Source organism: Buceros rhinoceros, unplaced genomic scaffold (assembly GCF_000710305.1).
Source record: "Buceros rhinoceros silvestris isolate BGI_N320 unplaced genomic scaffold, ASM71030v1 scaffold34489, whole genome shotgun sequence".
NCBI classification, from domain to species: Eukaryota; Metazoa; Chordata; class Aves; order Bucerotiformes; family Bucerotidae; genus Buceros; species Buceros rhinoceros.
In genome coordinates this window covers 15,287-37,540 of record NW_010431496.1, presented here as the reverse complement: position 1 = coordinate 37,540, position 22,254 = coordinate 15,287, and the positions used below count along the sequence as shown (strand labels likewise).

The 22,254-nt window shown below is 38.3% G+C and overlaps 1 protein-coding gene across 1 annotated transcript in view; it reads left to right on the top strand.

Annotated features, from left to right (window-relative positions):
• WDR26 (WD repeat domain 26) overlaps positions 1-21,029 on the top strand; it is a 26,030-nt gene extending 5,001 nt beyond the window's left edge. Inside the window, exons 3-13 of the mRNA XM_010143453.1 lie at positions 1,783-1,919; positions 2,492-2,589; positions 3,402-3,558; positions 8,144-8,282; positions 12,336-12,476; positions 13,779-13,898; positions 14,616-14,761; positions 15,255-15,333; positions 15,880-16,009; positions 18,642-18,827; positions 20,314-21,029. Of these exons, the coding sequence (XP_010141755.1) occupies positions 1,783-1,919; positions 2,492-2,589; positions 3,402-3,558; positions 8,144-8,282; positions 12,336-12,476; positions 13,779-13,898; positions 14,616-14,761; positions 15,255-15,333; positions 15,880-16,009; positions 18,642-18,827; positions 20,314-20,339 (1,359 nt within the window). The 3' untranslated portion in view covers positions 20,340-21,029. The remainder of the gene's footprint in view (positions 1-1,782; positions 1,920-2,491; positions 2,590-3,401; positions 3,559-8,143; positions 8,283-12,335; positions 12,477-13,778; positions 13,899-14,615; positions 14,762-15,254; positions 15,334-15,879; positions 16,010-18,641; positions 18,828-20,313) is intronic.
• Positions 21,030-22,254: the final 1,225 nt, after the last annotated feature.

Below are 22,254 nucleotides of genomic sequence, written 5' to 3'. Positions count from 1 at the left end.
AAAGAGTAATTAGATACAGATGTGGTTATCACATTTGAGGGAAAGATTATTTAAATTTAATAAATACATGCAGTGAATGGAGAAGGAAGAGTTGGGGAATTGTAGTTTTTATTGCAGACTGAAAATACCAGCTTTTTTTAGGTGGTGGTTATCATCAGTGTGAGGTGACCAAGAGGTGTGAAATATGGTATGTGACTACTACCTGAGCATCTCCACGCATCCTTGTGGGCACGGGCATAGCTGGGAGAGGAAGCTCTTGTCCCTCCTGCTGCTAGTGTATAAGCAAACAGTGTGAGGTCTGCTGGCCTACTGCATGGAACCAACCACTGAGGTTGTAAATAGTTGGGATAACTTCCTTTTGGTTTTCTACATGTCTCGCCTGGAAAAACCGTGCAGTGAAGCTCTAACAATTCAAATAAAGAGCTGGATATGGAATATAATATGTGTTTGCCTGTCAAATACAGGACAGTAGAGTACTACAGACATGTTTGAACATAAATCATCTTTACTGTATAATGGTTTATGCTTCGCAAAGCTGTGTGGTAAGTTAATAGCCCCGTATGTGGAAACTTTATTCTTTTGAAGAACTGAATATCTCTGGGAGCTAAACTGATTTGTTTTAACTTTGGATTTTACATGAGTAAGCCTTAAACTTTCACAGAAGCTTTACTAGGATAGGAGGATCTTAAGCTTTCTGATTATCCTTCTACTCAAGGAGGCGAGCAGTGGGTTTGAAACTAAGTAAACATTGACCAAATATGAGCATGAAAATAGGGAGGTGCCTGAGGTCTGACAAAGTGAAGGAAATGGGTGATTGAACTGGTGGCGTATTCCTTAGAAAAGCAGATGTAATTTGATACATTTAATCTTATGTGTATCTAAGAATGTACGTTTTCCTCTTTCACCTGGTGAGTGTTGTGGACCAGAAATGTCTTTTCTCTCTGATAATGGCTAGCAGTAAAGAAGATGTGTAAACACAGAATAGTGGGTTTCACCCAGAAACAACCAGTGTTTCTATTAAATTGGTATTATCAATTTCTAGGACTTAGGTTTTCTGTCTTTGAATGTAGTAAATGAATGCCTGATTTTCTTCTTTTGCCCACAGACATTTGTTGTTAGAATAGAAGGCTTGATTAACTTTTTAAAAAGAAAACAACCAAAATTTGGAAGATGAACACTCTGAAAAGCAGTGATTAATTCTGAGAATTTATTCCTAAATATAGGAAACTATTTTTCTGTAATCCTGAAAAATGATACAACATCCAGGGAAAGTAACTTAAGGTGGAACTACAAAACAAAACCACGGGCAGTGTCAATTTGTTATTGCTATGCAAACAACCCATGTCAGCTCCTATGTAAGCAGTGTGAGAACTTGTTGGCCTGTTGTCTTTTGTGCTGTCATGCGGTCTTAAATATGCAATTAGCTGCTTTTGAGTCCTTTTCTTGATACTATATAAGATTTGGCAGCCTATCTAATTAAGGGTCTGAAAAATGGTGACTGAAAAGGGAGTAAGTATGAAAATGAGACAAGTTGAAGGGGAGATCTGAAAAATGAAGTAGGAAGATTCTTGGAGCCCCATAAGGCAGGAAGGAGATAGCAGTTAAGTTATCTATTAATGTTGTTGAAAACCCAGCGAAAAGAAATTGAGTAATGAAACATTACATATAGCTGTATTTCTGAAGGGCATAGTAGAATGGTTTCTACTGTTCTGTTTAGGCTCAAACGTTTTCTGAAACTTCAGTCAACCTTTTTCCCCTGACTGGTGCTTTCTGTCATGTCAGAGGATGAAGTTTTTGCTGCTGCAGCAGAAGTACCTGGAATACCTGGAGGATGGCAAGGTCCTGGAGGCACTTCAGGTTCTGCGCTGTGAACTGACGCCTCTGAAATATAATACAGAACGCATTCATGTCCTCAGTGGGTAAGTGCTTGGACTTTGAGAGCTCTTTCAGTGGAATTTCCTAAAGGAATGCTGTAGCTTTTGATAACTGACCCTGTAAAAACTCAAACTGTATTAAAGCTATTATGCTGTTGACTAATGTTAAGGGTTAATGTTAAGCAGTGGTGAGGTATGCCAAAATGGTGAGTAAGGAAGACTACTCAGTAAACAGCGTTCTGTTTAAGACACTTGAAACCAACCTGATTGTGATTGTATTAGAACTCAATTAATATTTACTTGTGTACGGTCATCTGATCTGTTATCTTATAATTGAATAAGTAAGGTGAATATAGTCTGGATTGTTCTTAGATGGAAACAAGACATTTCTACCTTTCTTAAAAATCTGTGTATGTTTTCTCTATTGCAAATTTGTAGACGTTTGTTCTGAAGATGTGTATTTGTGTGGAATAGTTGCCTGCCTCTTTTCCTGTCAGTCTCAAGCTTAAGTCACCAATTTTCAGTTCATTAAGAATGTTATTATAGATATGCTTAAAAAAAAGAGTTATTCCAGAAAGATGTGGTCTGTTGGTGTGTGTGTGCTTTTTTTTAAACAGGTATCTAATGTGTAGCCACGCAGAAGACTTGCGTGCAAAAGCAGAGTGGGAAGGGAAAGGAACAGCGTCCAGATCTAAACTTTTGGACAAACTCCAGAGTAAGATGTTCCAGTGTTTAAAATTTATTCCCACCTCTGTAAATCCAGTACCTTTTACATAATGACATATCCTCGGGGATTGACTTTAAGTGCCTTTTGCTGGTGGTTTTTTAATTTCTCGGTTAACGGGAATGCCTTTAGGTGCCTTTACCCTTTGATCTTCTGTATCTCACCTTCTGTCTCTGATAAACTATTTGTAATAGGAGCTCTTATTCCTTAGCTCTGCTGCATGCAGTAATAGTATAACTTGGTGATTAAATGTGCGGATTGGGGCAGGGGAGAGTTTTGTAAATGCCAGCTATACAGAGAGATTGAAACTAAGTGTGGCCTGTAACTACTAGTGGTACTAGTACTGGCTGATAGTGGTCTCATCTTGCTATGAATTATCATTTCTCTTCTCTCTTTCTTTTGGCTGGTGTAATACTCTGTATCAAAGTTCTAAAACACATGGTATTCTTTATTTTGATAGTGTTAGTAGACAATTCCATAGATAACACAGCTGACTGATGGTTTATAACTTTACAAATTTTGTTAAATACTGGGTTTTGAGTTAAGTCGTGTAAATGGTGCTTGTTGGCCAGGACAGCATATAACTACAATTACCTTGTGTACAGCTCAGCTTTTCTGAAGTTTATGCTTCTAATTCCAGATGTATGGCTGTAAATTTGACAAGCTATGTGCACTCTCTTCCTGTAGTTTAAGTTTTATTTACTAATGTCTCTTCCAAAACCACTCAAATCAAAATATGCTCGCTCTTGTAACTTTGGTTTTGATATATCTTCTTTTGGTTTTTCTTAATAACTCTTTTAAAGCATACCTACCCCCATCAGTGATGCTTCCTCCAAGACGTTTACAGAACCTGCTACGTCAGGCTGTGGAACTACAACGGGACCGGTGCCTATATCATAATACAAAACTAGATAGTAATCTAGAGTCTGTCTCGCTGCTAATAGATCACGTTTGTAGTAGGTAAGAAACCCTTGCAACTTTTAAGATGGGGACAACATCTTTACATTGTCATTTAAAATAATCTAACTGTACCTACTGTTAAAAGTAACATGAAAGCTATTATGATTTGATGCAGCAGGAGTTAAGTGGGAGGAGACAGTTCTTCTTAAATGAGCAATGGGGGGAGTAGAGAAGGTGTGTACGAGAGACTTTGGTAGCTGGGTGTGGATTAATGGGGACAGACTGAAGCTTAAAAATTTTAGTCAGATGGGTATGAATAGAGTATATTACTAGGCTAATTCTTAGCCGCTTGTAATTTTGGACAGCTAGTTTGTTTATTCCACATGTGATTGCTGTGTGTTTTCAGTGAAGAATCATTACTACGTTACTTACTCAGACTGTATTCAAGCTTAATGGAATGCAAAAAGCCTCCTGAAGCCAAGTTCATGAAGTCAGCTTTCAGCTTCAAATTTCAATAGTGAACAGTGAGGTGCTTTTAGGCACAAAGGTTAAAACAGCATAGAAATATGCAATAAATGTTTCTGATTTTTGTATAAGTCACATTATATGTTATGTAAGAGCTATTTTTTTCGGTAAGGTAGTAAGAATCGAGCATCTCTTGTACCTATTTGTTAGCTCTTAAGGCTATCTGGATAACTCTTAACAAAACCTGTGCTGCTTCTGGATCTTCAAAATGCCCTACTCTAGTATATGCAAAGCAGGAAGGTGTTTTTGACAAATAGCTGACTTGAGTGGTTTTTCCTCATTCAGGAAAACTCAGCTAAGGGCCTAAAAAATAAACTCAGTGTAGCTTTTACAAAAAACTGCTGTGTGGGTGTAGTAAGGGAATGAGGGCTAGAACCCTTAAAGTAAGGGCTGTATATGATACCCTTATGTGTATTCATGTAACTGGCTAACACTTGGGCTTAAAGAGGAATTCTTTTCATGTTAAGGTTAGCTCATCTGAGGAAGTTAATCAAGTACTGACAAACTCGCTTATAGAGACTTTCTGAACTGAGCCACTTTGACTTAAGATGCAGACTTCCATAGTACTTCACTGTAGTCATCTTAAGGTTTTAAAATTTATTTTCAGCTCTTCATGTATTCAGGAAACACTTTGAGACTATTTAGTTTGCAGTTTGCAATTTTGCTACATCACATTGTTTCAGCAGTTGTGTGTGTGTGGACATTTGACTTCCCCATTTGAAGAGCTATTGGAAATGATCTGGTACTAGAATTGTAGCTTCCCTACTTCAGAAGTGAGTCTTAAAATCAGACTAATGGAAAAAGATTTAATTTCAGTCTTTATACAAGTCCATAAGTAACATTGGATGTTCTGTGGAGGGTTTGATATGATTAATGAAACCCCAAAGAGCATTCGAGCAGGTTTACTGAGGCTCTGAGGGAGAACCAGATATAGAAGATACTATATGTAACAAATCTGGACTTGAATTTCACCCATCTGAATGTATCTGCTGACATAAAAGTTTGGTCGTAGTTTGGTGGGTTTTTTCACCTAATGGTACTTCCTAAATTTGCGTATTTGGTATGCATACATAGATACTCATAACTAATTAAAAAAAATCCACTTCAAAATAAAGGCTTCCATTCTGTCCTCAACTCAACCTATTGTACCTACCTATTGCAGGGGTCTGAGATCAGTATGTGGTGCGCTGTACGTGCTGCCATGCTTGGGCATAATGAGGTGAGTTAAAGACAGTGGAAGCCAAATTTTTATTGAACTGACAGAAGTAACAGTAGTCTAATAGTTAGACTAAGTTCTGTACTACTTAAATGATATAGAACACTGACAACTTTCCGTTTTTTAGTTAGAACTAATCTGTTTTGGACTTCTGGCAATATTTTGATCACGCATGCTTGAATTGCACTAATAGGTGAAATGTGTAACTAAAAATCATAAGAGTGGGAGATAGGAAGGAGAAACTGCTGGGAGTGAAGGTGAAGGATTTCATCTTACTGTGCCTGAGATTTTGATAATAGAGAATTGATGTTCTTGGGGGTGGTCATTTTTAGGTTTCATCCTAGGTGGGTGTTCTAGTTGTTTGGGCTTTTTTTCTCTGGAATTCTTTTGTCTTGCTTTCATGTGAATAAACTGTAGTCTGAGTTTACAAACAGTGAAACCCAAATGAGAGGTGAATGCTGTTGCTTTCTAGGTACTAGCTTAATGTAGCATTTCTGGAAAAGAACCATTGTAGAAGTTGAGGAATAAATCTTCCATGGTATGTACAGGGAATAAAAAAAGTAGCTGTTTGGTATTATGCTTAGAATTTTGAACTTTTGTAAATACACCAACAGATAACTTCATTAGATACTTTTATTTCAGTATGTGAACAACATGCTTCAAGTGCTGAACAGAACAAGCTGTAACGAAACACTTCCAAAAAAGAGAAACCTTTGAGCTACAGTAATACCGAATTAACCAAAACAAACTGTTAGACAACTGGCTTTGGTTTCTTGTTTCGTGGCTGCTGCCGTTTCCTTCTGCAGAAGAGTTATTTAATGTGTTCTTTGCTCTCAGTGAAGTCAAACTTGCTGGATTATGTGTTTCATTAGATATGTGAAGAGAACTATTTGTGAGAGGGCTCTGATCTGACTGGGCTGTGAATAGCATAATTCAATATTGGGATGTGTCTGTCTCTGGCAGCTGTATCAACTGTGCCTGTTACCCTTTCAGGAACCTACAAAAATTGTCTACTCCAGCATTATACTGCTTGCTTTTCATGTCTATAAAACCTTGGCTGCTTTTCTTAAGTTCTGAAATATAAGCACTATTGTTCTATAGACTGTTGGGTTTTTTTTTTTTTTAAATGTGAAATATGCTGAAAAGTCAACCTTGGCTGCTTTTCTTAAGTTCTGAAATAGAAGCCCTATTGTTCTATAGACTGTTGGGTTTTTTTTTTTTTTAAATGAAATATGCTGAAAAGTCTTCCTGGGACACAGTGTACCCCTTGTACTTTGTATGAGGTATGGGTAAAGACTCTTTCACCTTCCAGAGCAATTTGCTGCTCTGAGGAAAACACTGTTATTACAATATCACTAAATAATAACCAAAATGCTATTCCTGTAGGTGCGTTTAATCTGTGTAAGGGCTTGCCTACCTCCCTCTAGACTTAAAGGAAAACAAAGTCTTCTTTCATGGGTGGGGCTTTTTACCTTGGACTCAGTGTTGTTCCAGTGGCAGCTAGACAGCTCCTGGTCAGCTTAAAGCAGGGGCAGAGCAGACTTGTTTCTCTGTAAACAAGTAGGTATACCCAAGGAGGCCAACTACAGATATGTACATGTACATTTTGCTTTTCTCCTCTGCCGTAAGACAGAAAATGAGGGATGTACGACTGTTTAGTGCTTCTCAGTAGTCTTTAAGCATGGACTAAATAAAATAGATTGAGAGGGTGTAGATGCTGTATTAAGCAGAACTTTTTCCAGCTTCTGAAAAACTAATGCTAATCAGCTTGGCTATCACCAAACTATATTTAAGACAAATTTAAAGGAAGTAGGGCTTTTTTAGGCCAGTATATCTCCAGTGATAAGTTCACCTGTACATTCATAGAGACTGTTGTTACATTAGTACTGTTGTGTCCCATTAGACTTGTGTTGCACTGGGCACCATTAAAAACTCAACATAAGACTAAATCCTGCAGTTCAGAGAAAATGTATGTGGTTAGAGACAGCCTAGTGCATCTGAACAATGAACTTGTAGTTATTGCAGTGTTATTAAAGCAGTCATCTGTTGTAAAAGCCTATGTTTATTTTAGTTTATATTTTTATATAGCAGGCAAGTTGTATATAAAATAAAAGTTGTTTCCCAACGTAATATTTTGGCTGTTAGCTTTTCCTCAGTGTGTGATGAAAAGATTAAATATTAGCTCTAGAGAATGTTTGACTTCTCCTTCAGTGTTTATCAAAAGAAATATACAATAAACTAATGTTTTACAAAAGAACGTAGCTTTTCTGAGGGGAAAACAGTTCAAGTTGAAGGCTTATAATGGTGTCATGTTAGTCATGCTTAGCTATTGTATGTGGTGCTCTGCGAAGAAAGTGGGGAAAAATCCATAAAATGAAGGCAGAGACACACATAACTTATTGCAGATCACATTCAAGAAAACGAAACAAGACTATTGTTGTATTTAACTTTTGTGTAAGAATTGCTTCTAAAGATTTGCCAAGATATAGCCGAGGGAGTTAGGTACTTCGAAAAACCTCACCCGTAAATATAACATTGCACATAGGTTTCAGAGGTTTGGACTCCAGTGTTTTGTATACACTATAGAAGTGTGTGGTAGTAAGACGTTAACGCTCTTAAGGGGGTCACTTTTGTTCCAAGTTGTATGAAAGCATAACAAATTGTGTGAGTGGAATAAGAATAGTTGAAAGTTATCACAGTTAGTTTCAGTCGCTTGGTGGCATGAGCTTTTTACCAGATAAGGTGCTTCATTCTGTACTTACTTGAAGCAGCTGTTAATAGAGGAATTTTCTAAGTTTTCTGGTCTTGGATTTAAGTTTGTGGTTTAGGTTTTACTAGCTCAATTTTAAAAGATCTTTTACTGCTTTCTTATTAACATGCAAATGCATCCCTTTCTTTTCCCAGGAAACAGTTCCCATGCTATACACAGCAGATACTAACGGAGCACTGTAATGAAGTGTGGTTCTGTAAATTCTCCAATGACGGCACTAAACTAGCAACAGGATCTAAGGACACAACTGTTATTATATGGCAGGTTGATCCAGTAAGTCTGCAATGTGTCTTTAAGTGTGTATTGCTTGTCTTTTCCTTTCCTCTGCTTTCTCTTGCCAGGATGGTTTGATTTTTGTAGGACAGGATAAAATACACATATTGTAGCCTGCTGACTTGAGCGTTTCTCTGGGATGTGAAAGACTGAATATCGCAGTCTGTAAGTTAGCAAAAGAGGACACTTGAAAACCTGATGCTTGAGTGTAACAGACTTGAACTGTTGGCTGCTTTGGGGCAGGGACTTTGTGTGTCCCTAACGAGTACCACAGGGTAGTGCCTGCTGGTGTCCCCTCCAGGGAGCTTCTCAGCTTGAAGGCCTTGAGAAGCACTGGGTGAGAGTGGAAGAGGCAAGGCAGTGAGGAACCTTTCTTCTAAATCACTCTTATTCTTAAGAGTACTTCTGATGTATGTTTGTGACTAATCCCGTTCTCTTACCTGTTTGCTGTACTACACTTGGATTGGAATACTCTATCCATTTCGCAATTTATTGCTTTATTTCTGAGTAATAAAATGGTATGTGATAAACTGAAGTTCTGTCAGGATACCACTTCATGCTAGTTGCCATTGTAGGACTTGCCTTGGCTTGAGATGAAGATCTAAACGCTTGTCAGAATCCACTGACACATGGAAGTATACCCTTCCTTTTTGTTACAGATTGCGATTTTAAGTTATGATGCTAATACGAGGCACTGTTTCTCATATATGAAATACCATACAGCTACAAGATCTGTCTTTCCTACCCGTATCTAATCTCATGCAAATAAAAAGATTGAGTGTGAATCTGTTTTAATTGACTTGTAGAAGTGATACGAAACTACGTCTATATATTTCATAACAACTGAAAACTGTACATGAAATTGAACATGTACATAAAATTTGAGGTTAATGCTTTTAAAACACTATCAGAAATAAGATTCTTGCAGTTTAACCACACAAATGCAAACTGGTACGTTAGGGGGAAGATGTGAAAGGTTTTTGCAGTTCCACGCTGGCTTTCAGTAGGATTTGAGAGCTGTACTTTAATCCATTTCTCCCACTACAGATTAGGAAGCCGTATAATTTGAGTCTCTTTTGCTATTAAGAAGACAGGAGAACTGTACAACTGTGCACTACACGGAACAGGGTTATGTAGCCCCTGAAATACCAGCAAATGCTGTAGATTTTTCAGGCATAGAACTGTTGTGGTTGGTTTGTTTGTTACTGGAGCCCGCGTGCTCTGGGCCAGGAGGTGCATAGCTGCTGACTTCCGTTATTCAGCTAGGAGATTATCTGTATTTTTTATCATTTTTTTTTAACACAGGAATTCTAAGGATCAAATGTTTTTGCTGTTGGTTGACTTGTCACTTGATTGTAGAGGCATGTATTCCTTTTGTAGTGATGGGGTTTACTACCCAGCATCTTGATTAGCACATTTTGTAGTGGACTTTTAGCTAATGCGTACTTATTCAAACCAAATGTTTTGAGTGTTTTAGACTAACCCTTTTGGCCAAGGATTGCTAAAGAAACAAAATCTCTTATAAGTGGGAAAGCAGCTTTGTATTTTATCTTCTGTATTTGAGTAATTAAAGTAAATTTGAATCCCTTTCACGGAGGTGTATGCCTAAATAACATGAGACCACGTAACTCTAGTGGTTGAGTTTTCGTATTTGCCAGAGCATGCTTCTCACAGACCCTGTAGCAGTTGACAATGTCTCTTGAGCCGTAAGTTTAATCAGGTTTTCAAGGCTTTAGGTGTTTAGAATTATTCTAATCTGTATGTGTTTAAAAAAAAAACAAAAAAAAAACTACAGGGCAACATCCATCCAACTCTGTCTGGGCAAGTGACAGGAGAACACTGTTTTAATTGGACAGTATTTCTTTTTACACACAGACTTCACATGTGTGAATCCTTCATTTCTCCTTTTCTTCATCACCCTTCTTGAAGCGTAATGACACTGCTTCCACGTGTTTTCTTAATTTCATACCATGAATTTCTTATTTCATTTCTAAAACGCAGTTATGCCTAAGCTGTCTTAACCCATGCTCCTTTCCTCATTTGTTCATTTCTGAGTTCTTATGCAGACTCGGCATCATTAAATAATGTCTTGAGTGAGCTAGGTTGGTGTGTGGAATGCATTATTTGACTGTTACTAAGTGTGGCAGAATATCTAGGGTGTAGTAGGTGCATCACCTTGCCTGGCATGCATCTTCTTTGATAGAGCTCTCCTTTAACTTGTTCCTTACAGAAACCTTTTTTTTTTCCCCCCACACTCTCTAAAAACTGTTAACAGTTTTTTGGCTTTTCAGTCAAGGAGTGCAACTACTGCAGACTTAAGTTGATGCCTGAATGGTTGTTCCTTCTACAGAGCTTCCCAGATTTTTGTTATGTGTAAGGGATAGAAGTGCTGAGATTTCCTTTGGTGGTGGGTGGGAAGCAGGTTGACTAAATTTAGGAATGTTTTCCTGAAATACCATTGACTGCTCTTGTAGAGCAAAACATGGTATAGCAGTTTTGCTGTGTTTGGAGAGCAGCATGAGAGATAGTAACAGCCACAAAGTCCTGGCATTAGAAGGAGAATATCCTATGTATCTTGCTCCTCGTGAGTATCAAATGTGACGGGCTGCTTTAATCCTGATGTAAAAAGAAATACATCAGTTGCAGGCAAGCTCCAGGATGTGAGATGATGTCAGACATGACTCGCTTTCCTTGCTGATAAGTTTAACTACAGACACAGTAGTGTCTAATGCAGATCAGGAATAATAATTGGAGTGGAAAAGGAGCCTTGAGGAGGTCCATTTGTTTGCCCCGCTTTCTCTGTGCTTTGAGGAGTATTCTTAGCCCACTTTCTCTTGAGCATTTGGTTTTTCTAGTCAGCAGAACTGTAGAAGCTGCAGTCTGGCTGAGAGTCACCAAATCTCTTGCAGCTGATCCCAGGAAACAGTCCTTTGAGTCATTCTGTTCCTCTGACCATGTTCTTTCTCTTCAGAATCAAGAGGTGCTCTGCTGATTAACACTAAAGCAAAAGAAAGAGAAGGAACAATTTGAGAAATCAAACTAGATTTTCAAATGAGTCACTCTTTTTGAAGAGAAGTAGGAGGTATAAACATCCCCCATGCAGAGATGATTTAAAAAAAAAAGTGGAGGAGGGAGGAAAATCCACTTGCCCTTTTTTCAAGAGGCTTCACAAAAATGATTAACAGTTTAACAAGCTCAGTTCTCATTTCTGTATATGCCTGTTGTTGTCAAGAGTCAGCACTAAATACTGGATTGAAGCCTGTTTCTGTATTTAGGAAGCCTGTGAATGGCTGTTTCACAATATCTAGCTGTACTGTTTATTTTGATAGGCTGCTAAAAAGTCAAGTTCTGACAAGGCAGCAGCAGAGCAGTTGCAGCATAAAGGTGATACAAGATACTCTGAGAGCAAAGTATGCTTTGTTCAGTAAGTCTGGCAGAAAAGATGCAACAGCTTGCTGTAGGCAGCATTTCTGAAATAACAACTCTCAAGGAAGCTTTTAAAACAGATTTCTGTAAAACTTTTTTCTTGATCAGCACACACGAGATACATTAAAACTTATAAACACAGTGGTACTTGGAGGTTTTCCCTTCCCAGCATACATGAAGGTTTTGATTCTGTTTAGCTGCAACAAGCTTCCAGTATGTTTTTACTTTTACATAACAATTCTGTAAAATATAGTTAATAGTACTTTTGCATTTCATTAGATGTACAGGCTTGACACTACAGAAAACTGCTGTACTAAGCAGGTGTATTGTACGGTACAACTCTCTACACAATGGTGTTTTGAGTTCCACATTCAGGTATCACAGAAGATTAGAACAAAAATGCCTACAAGTATTCTTGTTTTGCACGTTGAAACTTCAGCGCTTTCACTTCATGGTTGGTCCTACTCTGTAAACCAGCAACTACTTTTCCAGGAAGAACCTGTTCTTGTGTCTTGTAAAGGCAGGCGCCAAGTTGCATAAAGCAAACGTGCTGTAGTTGGACACACTGTATGTATGAAGTCTAGGAGGGGGTAATTTGCATTGTCTCAATAGACTCTCTTCTTTCAGGATACTCACCAGCTAAAACTACTAAAGACGTTAGAAGGTCATGCCTATGGTGTCTCTTATATTGCTTGGAGTCCAGATGACAACTATCTTGTTGCCTGTGGCCCAGATGATTGTTCTGAGCTTTGGCTCTGGAATGTACAAGTAAGTGGTGAATGAGAGTAAAAATTAAAACTTTGTGGTCAGCCTACTGCTTTTGTTTCAAAATCTAAATAAGTTAGCTATGAAAAGTCATTTCTACAAACTTGTGCAAAGGTCTAAGTGTGAAGAACATCCACTGATCTCCCTGCCCTCCTCAGCTGGAGAAAATGGCTATGGCAGCCTACGAGTTCTGTGCTTGGTTTGTTGACAACTGAAATTAGAGTTCAAGGCTAAGTGACAAGGCAATTTTAGTATATCTGGTTACTGGTAGTTTCTGAAAAGGGATAGCTTAAATCCTTAGGACCTTAGAGAGCTACTGAAGAGAAGAACAGTAAATTAATCAAGAAACAGAGGGCAGAATTATCATTTAAGAGGAGCAATTGCTTATAGAAGATTTTAACAAGTAGCAAAAGGAAAAGATGTAAGCTTCCCAGTGACGACAGTGGAAGATCTACAGAGCCTTAAATTTGTTGTTTCAGACTTCATCTTGCAGTCAGACATCAGGGCATTTTTGCCATTTCCTCCATGAATTTGAAAATACTTTTCTGCTGTTGATTTTTATGGGCACTTGAGTTGATACAAAAGCTTCACCCGCCTCACTTGCAGACTCTATGGTCTTTCTTGTGCTGCCTTGGACTCTGAACTAATTTAGTTTCCTAGAACAAAAATGTTCCCTTTTTTCACCCTTGGGATACTTCTGTCTAATTGACTAAATTGGCTCAGTGAAGAGCGCTAGAGCTGGCACAAGGGAACAGAAAGAAGCCCTTACTGTTTTGACGATGGAAAGCCACTCATTGGCGCTCTGTCTTGTGAAACAGAAGCATTATAAGCTAGGGATGAAAGCTGAATTTTCGCATGGAGACCTCCAGTTCAGGGAGCTCTGAATACTCTGATACTTCCAACTTTTTACTACAATGTATTTTGTCATCTCTATTTTCTTGAATACTCTTCCTGTCTCACTGTCTATGGTTTTTTTCTTAATTTCATATTCCTTCTCTTATGTTCTTCCAACTTCTTTTAATTCTTCTCTTTACTCATAATCTTCCAGTTTGTATGACGCGTCAGCTAGTCCGTCTCCCTTGATTTGAGGGACAAAAGAAATTGTCCCAAATCAAGTCCGGGGATTACCGGAGATGCTGAAGAACTTCTGCCTTTTATTGCGTTATTCATAGGTTTGCGTTGCTTTCTAGTAAAAATGTTGAAATATACGCACTTCCAAACACTATGCATGTCAGCTAAAATTACCGATGCCTTTTTGGGAAAGGTTTCTGGTATGAGGTCTTGTTGCCTTTGTCTGTTTTCCAGACTGGGGAGCTGAGGACAAAGATGAGCCAGTCTCATGAAGACAGTTTAACAAGTGTGGCCTGGAATCCTGATGGGAAGCGTTTTGTAACGGGAGGTCAGCGTGGACAGTTCTATCAGTGTGTAAGTTCTCTGCATCTGTCCCACTGAAAACAAAGAAATGAAAGTTTTGTAGTGGTCAGGTCTAAGGTTCATGGGGGTTTTTTTCGTGTGTGTGTATACTAAAACTTCTGATCCTCTGTAATTTAAAGCAGCAATACATTAATTTTAGTAATTCAGCAGCGCTTTGTATGTAGCAGTTAGAAGGCTTCAAGCATCTTTTTTTCCTGCCTAAAAGAGGATTTGTGGTCTGGGAATTTTTTTTAGGTGCCTTAGAAAATACACTAATTTATCCACAACCGTTGTTTATTATACAGAATTTTGACTATGTCTGTCTTAGTTTTTGCATGCTGTCTTTGCTTAGTGTAAACAGAATCTATAAAGCCTCATTACGTGACTAGTGTTATCTTGGGTGGTGGTCCACAGTCTTACCCTACTCTTGATTATTTGTCATCTGAATTGGTGCCCAGAATAACGGTGCAGTATGCAAACCTCACTCACTGCAAAGGTGAGCTCTGTGACGTGATGTAGATTGCACGTGTTACGCACAAGACAATAAGCAATGAAAGGGATTCTTGGCTCTCCAGAACAGATCTGTAGAAAAACTCTTGGATAAGACAACCGAATCCTAATTCATGAAGTCCTCTCTTTTCCGGGTAATAGAAGGTGAAAAAGATACTTGTCACAACTTTTCTGAAATCTGAGACTAACAGTTCAATTTTTTTTTTCTCCTCTGATCAGGATTTAGATGGTAATCTCCTTGACTCCTGGGAAGGGGTGAGAGTACAATGCCTTTGGTGCTTGAGTGATGGGAAAACCGTTCTAGCATCGGACACACACCAGCGAATTCGGGGTTATAACTTTGAGGATCTTACAGACAGGAACATGTAACTACCTCTTTCTTTGGTTTTAAATTCCTGGTTCTTTTGTCAGAAGAAGATTGAGGAAGGGTTTGTGGAGCAGGATAGGAAATAAGTTATTAAAATGCTCTTGGTATTAAAAGGAGAATAACATGGGACAAAAATTAGTGAGTTCTAAAGCTTCTTGCTGCAACTGGATCAAGTATTAGAAATAACTTCCTAAGCATTAGAGTCATCAAGAGTTGTTGTCTTCTCAGTTCCTGGCATATTTTACTAGATCCTGCCTTGGAAGTGTTAGGAGTTGTATTTGAGGTCTGAAGTCCCTCTTGGTCTTGGGATTTGTCATAACTATAAGCAAACTACTGCAGACCTGGCTTGTACTGACATAGAGACATACTTAATTTTAAATTCACAACTGTCCCTAGATAACCTTGTGGAGAGAGGACATACCGTTTGTCTTGGTGTCGCATCATTGTTTGGTTAAGTGTACTCTTAACACTGATGTGTCTTACTGTTTCAGAGTACAAGAAGATCACCCTATTATGTCGTTTACTATTTCAAAAAATGGCCGTTTAGCTTTGTTAAATGTAGCAACTCAGGTGAGTTGGTGATGTTAAATGGAAATGCAAATAAACCTGTTCTCAACTGCTACCTGTTTTAAATGTTTGATATTAACTAGTTGTACTTCATGCAATATGAAGGCCTTAATGTTCATAAACGTAGCATGGCATTCTCTGACAAGAAGGCAGCCTTAATCTTGAGACTGATATTTTTTTAACTGATTTATGGTCAAGAGTTTCATACTACAAAATACGTACTATGAAGTGTTAATATCCAGTGTTGCATTGAGAAGCCAAGTACAGAAAGAATTTTGGCAGACTGACATGTCTGGGAGTGTGAGATTTATATTTTATTTCTACTTTAGAATCTTGGGTAGGAATATGAGCTTTCAGAATGGAAGAGTCCACAGACTGGAAGTTTAATCTAGTAATTTGGTATATCTCTACTCTCTTGATCTAGTAACAGTGCTAAAGTTGGCCAGAGTAATGTACTTTCATAATGTTTAATTTTTTTTACTGTTTCAAAAGAATGCAATGAATACTGCTTAATGATAAAATAACATTCTTTGTACTTCTTATTCCCAGGGAGTTCACTTATGGGATTTACAAGACAGAGTTTTAGTGAGAAAGTATCAAGGTGTTACACAAGGATTTTACACAATTCACTCGTGTTTTGGAGGTCATAATGAAGATTTCATTGCAAGTGGCAGCGAAGGTAACATCATTCCCTTTTGTGCAGAAAACTGGCACACTGTGTCCTTCCTAAACCTTTTATAATGTTGTTAGCAGCTGCCATCTATAAAAGCAAGCAACTGGTTCATTAAGTAAGTTTGCCACAATTTCAGTGCTCCTCATACTTCCAGAAATAATCATGCACTAGCAGAAAGAATTTTTTGAGAGGATGGTAGTAATAGAAGGAATTAATGAATCTTTTGTGCTGCCTCTCTAAAGCAAAAGCATCTGCGCGGCTTTAATTAGAAGTGGGTGGAGTGTTCTTGAGGCTTTTTCTTTTGTGGTATGATACTTAGGCTTATGGTTTTGAATCAAAAATACTTCTGGGAAGTAACAGCTTAATTTGCCTGTTGAAGGTATAGGTGTGGTGAGGTTATTTTAATTTCAATGGAGTTGTCAGCTTAATTGTGGAAGGAGTAGTCTCAAGCATAGTCTCAAATTAAGAGTTGTTGACGTAGTCTAGTAGGGTTTCTTGGTGATCAAAGGCTTTGGTATGTTTTTATTCAACTGTTTGTGGCAAGAATAGAAATCAGTTAATGGTTTATATGTTGAATTGGTTCAGTTCTGTCACTGATGTAGTGCCATCGCCTTCCATGGAGGTCACTTAAGATTCAAGCCTGTGCAGGGCTAAGAATTATACTTAATGTGTAAGCAATCACTGTTAGTACTATGTAACTCACAGCTGTTAGGAAATAACGTTGCCCAGGACATTACTACTCGACTTTTCTGAAAAATACCAAATATGTGTAAAAATAAAGCAAAACTTCACCCTCTGACCAGACCTAGTGAAATATAACAGCTGAAGGACAGGACCTCTAACCCAGTGTGAATTTTTTCATGGTTGAACAAGGTTCTTGGTTTGGGACAGGAGCTCCGAAAAGTTCAGGATTTTGATGAGCCTGTGCATGTGTAGATGCTGCAGTGCACCAGTCCTCCCCCCATTTATTTATTCTTTATTATCTTCACTGCCTTTCAAGTACTGAGCAGTACTTGAAACTGGCACCCTGTTTGTAATTGGACTGTCTGAAGCTGTTGCAAATGTGGCTACTCAGCCTGTATATCTTAAACAAAAACCCCAAAAATAACAGATTACATTGTCATAACGTCTTGAGATATGTTGTCAGCTAGATAGGCTTTTTCTGAACATTTGCATCAGTAGGAAGAAAATGGAGGTCTGAGGGAGGGAAATCGACTCCCGCCTTTATCTAGCAAACTTGGTTTTTTCCAAAACAAAATATAGACATTCTGACAAGCACCAAAATACTGGGTTGTGTTTAGGCTTTGATTCTCCTAGACAGCAGAGGTTTGCGTGTCCAGTGTCTGCTTGCAGAAAGTGAATTGTCTTGTTTGAACAGCATGGATAACGTAGTCTCTTGAAATCATGAGTGGAATGTAAACACAACCAGAACGTTTGCATCAATACAAGTGTACATACAAAGGTGGTGTACTCAAATGAGCTGATTCAGCAGAAGACAACTGAGTTATCACATGATGCTATTCTAGCAGATAGGTCCAAGAGTAAGGAGTTGGGAGGAGGACTAGAGGAAGATTGGTTGGTTTGCTAAGCCTTCAGAATGACGTCTAAATTAAAACCTTCCAAACAGATAAAAATACTTCCATTTAATATGCTAGCCCTAACTACTAGAGTTTGGTGTAATACTAGTAGTACATACTTGTTCAGTTTTTATAGCGCTGGGATATGGCAAAGACATTCCTAGAAAGGTCACCCCAAAGGCTTGTTAAAGGCTGCTAGTCTACAGTTGGAAATAAAACAAAAAACAGAAACACCTTTAGTCATTTATTCTTCAGTATGGCTGGGTATGTATTTCTCTCAAAAGACCTGTGGAGTGTCTCACTATTTGCTATTGTCTTTCTAGTGTGTTGCTAGAAGTAATTAAAAGCTTCCTATCATAAACTGGGATCTATAGAGTTTATTGCATCTACTGTAGTATATACAAACTCGTATCTTTAAATACCACACAGAATTAATAGTTGTCAAAGACAGTAATAGCTGACAATTTGAGACATTAAGCTTTGCTCTCCCTCATTTGCTCTGTTTGCTCTTTAACTGGGATGTTTTAGGTCTTTAGTATCCAGGCGTATTTCATAAACTGTAGAGCTGTGATCTTACCTAGTGCTCACCAAAAGATGGTTGTAAATATTCTGACTGTGTACTCATGAATTCGTAATGCATGTACTAATCCATAAATAGGATTGTTTAAGAAACAATCTGCAAGATTTCCTTTTGAGTAAGATTACAACTCCATACCTCTAACAGTAGCTTGGTTTCTTTCTTGAGCCGGGTATTGGCTTATTTGCATTGTAGTCAAATATTTATCTTCAGACACCAAGTGTAGTAGACTTGCAAGTCTTAAAAGCGAATATGCCTCTTGGTGGAAGAGCTTTACGCACGTTCATTAGATGACTTTTAGAAGAAAAACTTTTATTAGCACTATTGCTTGTTCAACAGACGTGGGGTTTAGTTGTGGGTTTTACAACACTTCTGGGGGTTTGTAGTTGCTGAGAGCTTTTGCGGAAGTTCGATTTGATAAGACAAGTCAGTCTGTGCAGAGCAATTTTTCTCATTCTGGTTTTTAAATGCCTATTTTATTTAGATCACAAAGTATATATTTGGCACAAGCGTAGTGAGCTGCCAATTGCGGAGCTGACAGGGCACACGCGTACTGTTAATTGCGTGAGCTGGAACCCACAGATTCCATCCATGATGGCCAGCGCCTCTGACGATGGCACTGTTAGAATATGGGGACCAGCGCCTTTCATAGACAACCAGGATATTGAAGGTAAAAAACGGTGTGTGTGCATGTGTATCTTTTCTCATCACTAGCAGCTTTCATCAAAGGCAGTTGGTCCAGTGGATTTTCTATACCGTAAATAAGATAGAAAAATGCTTCTAACTCTTGGGTTGGAGTCATTACTTTTACTAAAGAAGTTACTAGGTTTTTATGTGTGGCTGTTGATTTTCATCTAAGTTATTTATGTTTGTGGAATAAATAGGAAACTGCTGGTATTTCCAACATGATATTCAAATTTCTGCCATGGCCCTATAGGAAACTGTGGTGTCACTAAGACCTCAGGATTATATTAAATTATTTATGTAGACTTAAAAATCTTGCCTGCAATGCTTGAGTTTTAATAGTATACAATGGTATTTAAGTTTAAATAATGCATTCTGACCACACTGCGAATTGAATAATGGTATTACAGTGCTTACAAAAGGAACCTCCGAAGTCCGGAGAGAGCAAAGATTCCCACCGTAAAATCTGTACCCAGCTGATCCTTTCCTAGCCATCAGCAATGGGCTGTGTCCAGGAGTGAGACACAATGCAACTATTTTCACTGCCAAAATGCACACTTGTTCCCAGCTCTTAACTCCCCCACAGAATTGTTAACAAGATGACTGCTGAGGGTTGTTCTGCAGTTCATAGGCTTCTGGAATTACACGTTCAACCTTGTGGTAAAAACTGACAGGAGACATAAAAACGAAGTACAGTATATTTTGTTGCCACAGGACCTCATGGTTACTAGATGTGGGCAAGAGTTGAAGGGAACCCAGACAAAGAGAAATCCACTGAGTGCTACTAGATGAGTGAACACCTCTAGTTCAGAATGTCCCTTAGGTGAAAATGGCTGAAAGAGGGAAGGATATCAGGAGGAAGAATTACCTCCTCTCCCTGCTCCTGTGCTTTCTGAGGCATCTGCTTCTGGTATTGGACTAGGTGGACCAGCCTGGCCAACCTCCTGTTCGTAACACCTTGATTGCTCCCGTAAGGACTCGGAGCCTATCCTCCAGTTGGTTTTACTTCTGGTTTGTTTGTTTTCTCCAGTTAGCTGCTTGCTCGCTCTTTCTTAGTACCTCTAGAAAATGAGCTAGTAAATGCCGTGAAAATCAAAACAATAGCAACTGGATTTCTCACAGCAGTGCTTCCACAAGAGGTTTATGATACAGAATAATATTTAATAACTTAAATGGGTGACCGACAACTTTGTAATTAGCACACTGTCCTGAAATTGGAATGCAAACGTGTCTTACGTCTTTTTGGAAGATGCTTTTTGACTATCAACACCTATCATGCTAAATTAATATGAATAATGATCTCTAAGTCATTTTTAGCATGGGGTTTAGTTACAGTCTAAGATCCATTATCTAATGCATGTTCAGTAAGACATGTAAATACGCTTTATTAATGACCTTATAATAGAAATATTAACTATTGATAAGATCTTCAAGGTGTGATTTCTTTCTCTTATGTTTTTGTTTTTGCTCAGAGGAATGCAGTAGCATGGATAGTTGATGGCGAACTTGGAGCAGACGACTTCAGTTTAACTTAATTAGTCGTATTTTAAATGGCTTGGGATTTGGTGCAAACAAACATGATTGATAGCTGGACAGACATGCTCGTCATGAAAAAGAACCATTTCTGAAGCCCGGTTGGGGCCAAACATTTACCACCTTGCTTCATAGTAACCAGTCGAGATGAAGCACGTCGTTAGAACGTTGTTGGACACCATGTTGAAATTACCCCCCCATCGGTTGTGAAGAACTGTGCTACATTCAGGCTAACCATTGAACTCAGTATATATATTTTTCCCTCCTGCCTTTTTGTCTGGCAGGCTACTGTTCTTGTTGCTCTTCTGTGTAATGAAGTTTAAATGCTTGTTTGGAACACTTTATTTAACAGTTTAGAAGGCTTGATAGAAAGAGTGCTTTAGTCTGAAGAGTATACATTGGATAGGAAAGTATTTCCTTCTCTTGTTTCTCAAGTCTCTCTCCGCCTTACTTAGCTTGAGATCTTTGCAGCTTGGTTCATGGATTCTAGCCTTGCCCGTTGCGCAGTATATATAAATTGAGATGATAAACCAATGAACTATGTCAAAAGCACTCTCAGTATCACATTTGACAAAAAGTTTTGTACTTTTCACATAGCTCGTTGCCCTGCAAAGGGGTTAACAGCACAATTTTTTAAAAATAAATTATTTATAGGATTAAAATGACTTCATTTGTATACATTTGGAATTAAAACAATGCAAGAAGTGTTGTGAAACACAGTATCACTGATGCTTTTCCGGAGTGTCTTGAGACCCAATCCAAAGCAGTGTCTGGAAGGAGTTTTACGCAGGCAGTGAAGCTTGTTTTAGAAGGAAAAACTCACTGTCCATCTTTACAGATATTTAGAAAAAAGTGTTCAGGGTGTACCAGCAGACTTAAGAGTTTAAACGAGACAAGGTCTTTTTGGATTTTTTTTTAATTACATAAATATATATGCAACAATGCGTGTTCAGGGTGTACCAGCAGACTTAAGAGTTTAAACGAGACAAGGTCTTTTTGGATTTTTTTTTAATTACATAAATATATGCAACAATGCTGGTAAAAGGTAGACTAGACCTCAAGGGAAGAATGCGTTGAATCCTTTCTTCACAAAGTCAGCATTTTGTAAAACTAATTAACATACAAACCAAACACTTGTACTATGGTGGAAATTTTTTCTTTGATAAACAAAGGGGTATAGGTTTTCTTTTTGAGAATATACTTAGGTTTGCAGATTTAAATGCCTCTCCCAGACCTTGTTGCAAAGCGGTGCTGAACATCTTGTCACATCTGGGAATACTTTCACTAATATCCCATGTTAAAAAAAGAAATACATATATAATTTAAGTATTTATTCTTGTTGATGTAAACAGACGGCCTGGCCTCTCTGTGCTTCTGCACTACACACAAATTCATTATGGAATGGCACAGGATTCCCTTTTGCCACCTGGGTTGGAAAGGTAGTGTTGGTACTGCTGTGAAGTCAGGAGGGAGCAAGGAAAGGCACGCCACCGAGAACTGGGGTGAACAGAAGTGTGGGCTTCATCCTTTAATGAGATAATAATATAGTGTCCTTATTAGTCATGTGTGGAAGAAGGGTGGGGGAAGGTTTGCGGAGTTCCCGAGGAGAGAAGTATAGCCACTTTGATGAATGGGAATGTGGTGTTTAACATGAACAGCCCCTTTTGTCTTTCCCAGAAAAACAAAAGTGAAGCTTAGCAGGTTAGACTTATTTTTAATTCCAGCCATCAGTTGGTGGGGTTTTTTTTTTCTTGCCTTGTGTGTAAACTTAAGCATGATTTAAGATCCTGATGCGTTGGTTGAGACTAGCCCTGAATCTGGCATACTCCTCTTTTAGTACCTCCAGTACGAAGTGGGAATTTAATGTTCTCATCTCCAGT